This window comes from Sinocyclocheilus rhinocerous, unplaced genomic scaffold, assembly GCF_001515625.1.
Source record: "Sinocyclocheilus rhinocerous isolate Xijiao unplaced genomic scaffold, SAMN03320098_v1.1 scaffold1548, whole genome shotgun sequence".
Lineage (NCBI taxonomy): Eukaryota > Metazoa > Chordata > Actinopteri > Cypriniformes > Cyprinidae > Sinocyclocheilus > Sinocyclocheilus rhinocerous.
Genome location: NW_015630996.1, coordinates 747659 through 753857, shown reverse-complemented (window position 1 = coordinate 753857; position 6199 = coordinate 747659). Strand labels below are relative to the sequence as shown.

At 36.7% G+C, this 6199-nt stretch overlaps 1 protein-coding gene across 1 annotated transcript in view; it reads right to left on the bottom strand.

The window, feature by feature from the left end:
• The window catches only part of LOC107740991 (A disintegrin and metalloproteinase with thrombospondin motifs 13), a 25334-nt gene extending 19882 nt beyond the window's left edge, over positions 1-5452 (bottom strand). Inside the window, exons 1-9 of the mRNA XM_016553568.1 lie at positions 5213-5452; positions 4282-4348; positions 3840-4108; positions 3599-3761; positions 1505-1638; positions 1348-1431; positions 1138-1262; positions 747-893; positions 509-643 (exon numbers count right to left, since the gene is read on the bottom strand). Of these exons, the coding sequence (XP_016409054.1) occupies positions 509-643; positions 747-893; positions 1138-1262; positions 1348-1431; positions 1505-1638; positions 3599-3761; positions 3840-4108; positions 4282-4348; positions 5213-5308 (1220 nt within the window). The 5' untranslated portion in view covers positions 5309-5452. The remainder of the gene's footprint in view (positions 1-508; positions 644-746; positions 894-1137; positions 1263-1347; positions 1432-1504; positions 1639-3598; positions 3762-3839; positions 4109-4281; positions 4349-5212) is intronic.
• Positions 5453-6199: the final 747 nt, after the last annotated feature.

Below are 6199 nucleotides of genomic sequence, written 5' to 3'. Positions count from 1 at the left end.
CCATTAAGAGCCGTGCTTGCACAGGTTCTGCGCGATCCTCTTCACTAATATTCTCTGGGTCTCAATCGGGCTCAAACTGATAAGCGATATTAATGACGCCATTGTTTACAATACAACCGGAGCACATGCCGCTGAGGTGAGGGGCGGGACGTTTAGACGTGCAGTAGAGGCGGTTTAGCCAATCACAACCCACTGAGCCAGCTAACCAATCTGAGCCCATCACATATTTCTGAGGGAGGAGCTTCATAAAAACAGGAAATCATCAGAGCGTTTATAGGAGAAGGGACAGAGCAGTGTAGAATAAAGGTAAATTATGTGAAAAATAATGTTTTTTTTAAAACGAAGCATTAACACATGTTAGACTGCACCCCATAAACACAATACAGCCTAGAAAAAAAACAGTCAACCACCCCTTTAAATAAAAAATGCACAATTGCAGCATTTTTTATAGTGGTCTCAGACTTTGGAGGCTGATGTATATGTCTGTGATGCAGTAAGTGACTGACACCTGAAGAAGTTGTGGAGCTGAGCTCTGCTGCACTGGGACCAGGTGAGATCGACACTGTTATAACCTCCGTCAGATGCCATCATAAAGCCACTGGAGCTGCATGTGTTGTCTATTCCATCATGATTTATGCCAAAACTGGAGGAAGAAAAAAAAAACAATAAACCAAGACTTGGATTTCAGCACATTTCAGCATGGCAATATATATCTCTCCTCTGAGTTTTAAAGTTGTCAAGCTCACCTGTGGCCAATCTCATGAGCCATGGTGATGCCAAGATCAAAGCCGGTATCTTCTGTAATCACACAGTTCCACTGAGTGGAACAGACTCGGCCCAGCTGGGTCACACCTCTCACAAGCTTATTCCCATTGGGTAACACCAGATCAAACCTTAATGATGTCGAAAAGAGGCACTGAATTGCAGGTATGCTGAAACACTAGATAGTGATATTCTGGTACTTCAAACATTTTAGCAGCTTACTCCAAAAATGAATTGCACTTCATATAATATATGAATTTTGATTTTATATATAAAAATGGCTTCATCTTTTAAGAGTTTTAGGCATTATTTTATACCATACACATACAGAAAGTTCCTTTAATTAGGAGTGCTCTCTATGGTTTAAGTCCACACCTGGTAATGTATAACAGCAGATCTGCATGTATAGGGTCAGTGTCAGCATCAGGGTTGACCCTCTGACCCCACTCACACACACTTTTTAGAGAGGAGGTGATGTTTTCAGAGATCTGGATGTCTGGCTGTGGATTAAAACAAACTTTATTGTCCTTGTGGATTAATATAATGGTTGTTATGCACAGCATTAGGTGAAATAGTCATTTTTACCTTCGGCTCTGTGAGAATGACCATACGAACAAGATGAACTCTTATATTGGCGCCGAGAGTGACATCTCTCAGAAGCTCAGAGGCCTGTAAGAGTTGAGAAGATACTTAAACAATCTTTGGTTGTTTGTAACTGAAAATGTAGATTAAACACACATACTATGTTGAGGTTGGTTAGGATGTATCTCTCAGTGTCCTGCCTATGAACATCATAGACATCTGGACCCACCACCACTGCTAGCTCCAGATGTGTGACCTCTGACCCCAGAGGTGTTCGCCGCAACCTGAACTGACCTAGACAGATGCAGATCACACAGTTTAATGAAAGTAGCAATGATATTTTATCACATGAACAGCATATCAGAAACAATTGAGGTTATATAATAAGCTAAGAGAAGTTTAAGTATTACATTTAGAAGATCATAGTATGACCAAAGTATCACTTTGTATAGTCGATGTACTACATATTTACTTTAGCATACTGAACTTGATTTGGCTGTAGCACAAACAGCAGCTATACTGACATTCAGACAAACAGCTAAATTGTGAGTGTGATATTTCTTTTATATAACAGTTCAATAAATAAAAAAAGTAACTTTAGACACATTTTAGATTCAATATTGATGTTTATATTGTCTCTGCTAACACGTTGCACATTTCTCAGCAACAAACAGCAGTGAGGTTTCATTCCTGAATGAATCAGTGTCTGAAATTGGTTAAGTGAATGATTCAATTACTTGTTTTGTTCCTGAATGAATCCATGTTTTGATCAAATTTGTTGAGTGAATGGTTCAGTTACTCACTCATAAAGACTTGCCCTGCATCCATATATGCCTACTTCCTTCCTGTGTAGTATGCAAAAACTAGTATGTGAAGTACATAGTATGTCTTAATTCATAGTATTCGTAAAACAGAAGACGAAAAGTACTACTTCCGCCGAGATTATGAAGTGTGCATGAGTGCATCTGACACTTTAAGTTACACGACAATGAGAACATGGTGGATGTACAGTACTATGTCCAAATTTCATTCACACTACACACATTTGTACTATTTGTACAATTTGATTTGCAGTGGCGTAACTTTGCTTTGAAAAGTGGTGGGGACACCGCGCAACTCGTTTTGCTAGTTTTTTATTTAATAACCTAATTTACTTGGGGACTGGGTTTAGAGTTGGACAAATCTTTCTTTCCCTCGACACGTTCATAATCACTTTGCCGGTGCTTTGAGGCAATTGCTTTATTCGCGAGTTTGAGCGCGGAATAGGCTCTAGCCTAATATGTTTGCCTATAGCCTATATTGAAGTATGGTTAATATATTATTATATTAATCAATTTAATATAACGTGCGACTAGTTGACTAGAAAAATCTTTAGTAGAGGGCAGGCCTACTTAGCACAAGGAAGCTCTCCATTTTTTAAATAAAATGCTATAGCCTAATGACATTACGAAAAGTGCGACAGCTGCAAATCACGTCGTTATTGCACTGCACGAGTTATGCATGCGTAAGGATGCGTTTTTTTGTTTTTTTTTATCACCCTAATTAGATTATGAAGAATGATTTGTTGATCTTGTTTTCCCTTTAATACATACCTTCCGCAATATATTTTTCAATTACTTTCAAAAAGTGGTAGGGACAATATCGACCCTGGCAAAAAGTGGTGGGGACATGTCCCACCCGTCCCACCCACAAATTACGCCTATGTTGATTTGTACTATTTGATTCAAAAGTAATACTCAGGCAGTATGTGATTTTCAACACAGCTTTGTTTTGTTCCTGAATGAATCAATGTTTTGAACTAATCATTTGGCGGAATGATTCAAATGACTCACTTGTCAGTCACTTGTCGCCACCTACTGGCATAACAATGTAAAATGCAGGAAGTGCTCTTACAATATTTTACAGCTGATCATTTTTAAATGAACACTGTGTTTGGTACTCATAGCGTGAGACACAGAAAAACAGTGAAATGTGAAGCAGTGGCCAAAGAAGTCTGCTTGTGTAGATAGACCTACAACTGAAAACAAGAATACATCCATCAATGTTTCTGTTACTTTCCACTGTGAAGCTGATTTGAAACAATCAAACACTATATAAATCAAGTTGACTTGACTTGACTTGACATGAACAGCACTTTGAATAGATGGACAAGCTCAACTGGACAAATGTATTGCTGTGGACTTCAGGCCACTGATATGCTCAATGATATGGTACTGTACATTGTGTATATTTAACCAGTACAATGTTCACTCACTTTTAGGCTGTTTAAGACGTGTCCTCACTGGTAATGTGTGGGTCAACAGCAGGTGAGGTACACCAGAAGGTAAATCCACAGTAAGCTCCTTCAGATGGTCTATGTGTTTTTGAAGCACCGGGCGAATATACAGCCTCTTCTCCCCTGACTGAATCAGACCTTGCTGAGGGACAAATACAGACTATGATTAGAAATTTGTCTCCATATAGTACTGTATATACAGCAAAAAGCATCTTCTTACTAATTTGCCATGGCAGATGGGGAGAAGAGTTCTCGTATGCGCTGGTCTCAGTAACTTCAGCTGCTCGCAGCACATATCCTCCCTTTTCTTCACCACACTCACTGTTGAGTTGATCACCATCTCCAGACTCGTGGGACAGGACACGGGTTGTTCATCTCTGTGTTGGCCCAGCTCAAAACTCTCTTCTTCGCTGTGAAACGAGCACCTCCATAGCCCTCTGAAAGACTCATTCCTTGAGCAATTCACCCACACCAGCTCAAAGTGAGGCACTGAAGAGAACAAACTACTAATGTCAGGGTGTTTACATGTTTAGTTTAGACATTGACTTTTTCAAGTGTTTTAAAACCTCTCATTTGTATTTATGAACCTACTGGCCTATCCGTGAACCTTCTGACTCCTTATTTGTGACTAGTATTTCTCAACATCTGTGAATCAGACTCACCTGATTTAATGGAAATAGTATCAAAATAATAAAATAAATCTTGAGGTTTCAGTGACTCTAAAAAATCCTGAGAAATAAAAAACAAATACAAATAAAATTAGATTTTATCATTTAATAAAAAAGGTATATTGCACATAAATGCTGTAAATGTTCACAATAGGCAAAGTTCAATACATTTAATAAATTACAGTATATATACACTTCCATTCAGTTTGAGGTCAGTAAAATTTTAGTTTTAGGAAATTAATTAACTTATACCGAGCAAGACTTATCTTTTTTTTTTCTTTCTTCATATTATTGTTCTTTTAAACTGAAAACATATATATTACGGTTTCCACAGATATATTACGCAGATCCACTGTTTTCAACACTAATAATAATAAGAAATGTTTTTCGAGCTGCAAATCAGAATATTAGTTTTTTTATTAGTTGGAATAAATTATGTTTTAAAATCTATTAAAATAATAAAAGCTATTTTTAATTGCAATAATATTTTACAATATTACTGTTTTACCATATTTTTGATCAAATAAATGAAGCATTGGTAAGCGTAAGAAACTTCTTTCCAAAAAAAAAAAAAAAAAAATCTTACAGACCCCAAACCTTGATCAGTAGTGTGTTATTTTCTTGCTGGAATTTTTTTATTTTTATAATTATGTTCAAGTTAGAACCAAGTGAAAGTCCTATACATTTGGATTTAAAAAGGGTAAGAGACTTCTTTCCAAAAAAAAAAAAAAAAAAATCTTACAGACCCCAAACCTTGATCAGTAGTGTGTTATTTTCTTGCTGGAATTTTTTTATTTTTATAATTATGTTCAAGTTAGAACCAAGTGAAAGTCCTATACATTTGGATTTAAAAGTTTCTAATATCTGTAAACATTCTAAAATAAAGGTAATAAATCTGCCTTTTTCCAAGCTTAAAAGCTCTTACCTTCTGCAAAGTGCATTGTGAAATCAGTAGAGCTGTTGTTTTTAACAAACTTGGAACCAGAAAGATCCAGATCAGAGCTCCCATGTTTGTCCACATCTTGAAGCACAGAGCTAATCAAATGAAGCTGAACATGCCAAGATAGCAGTCAGCCTGCCGTACCGCCGCAATTCTGACTGAATGTTTGAAGTTGGTTGAAAGTGTCCTGTGCATAGACTGATGTCTCACATTCTGCTTGTTTAGAAAGATCAACATAAAAGGTTATTGATCTGCAGGCATGGGCTGAAACACTGAGTTGATGAATGACAGACAATATTTGTTGACACACCATGATCTGTGTAGAAGGTAACAAGCTGTGCTGTGGTTGGCTCTCCTTTGATGCCTGTTTTATTGATGTCTGACATTGCTCATGTATGAACAAACTCCAAATCACAGTACAGGGACATGATGTTAAACTATGTGGGGAGACACAACATTAAATAAATACTATAGGAATAACTAACAGTCAGTTTATGAGATTACTCGATGAATTTATATATGGAAGCTCTGTTTAGACTTTCTGAGACAGTGATTTTCAGTGTTGTGAACCACATCATTTTTATAATTAAAAATATTAGTTTGTGGCATAATTAATATTAGCCTATTAATTGTATTAGTTAACTAAATATTTTAATGTTTTTGGATTGGTACAGACTCTTAACTCTTAATTTTCAGCAAATTTGCTAACGATTTATTAATGATATTTGGTGGGTCAAATAGTACATGTATGAGACCACATTTAAAACCTGGGATTATGGAAATTCGAATCGGTTCTTTCAGTTCAATTAACTGGTTAAAAATGAAACGCTGATTCTATTACATCCTCACGACGCCACTAAAGGCATATGTATGCACATATTGATGTTTATATAACGGTTTTCTCTATTAATGTGTTACTTGTAACTTCCTAGTCCAAGTTCCCAGCATTGTGCCAGTGCAATTTTGCTGCCA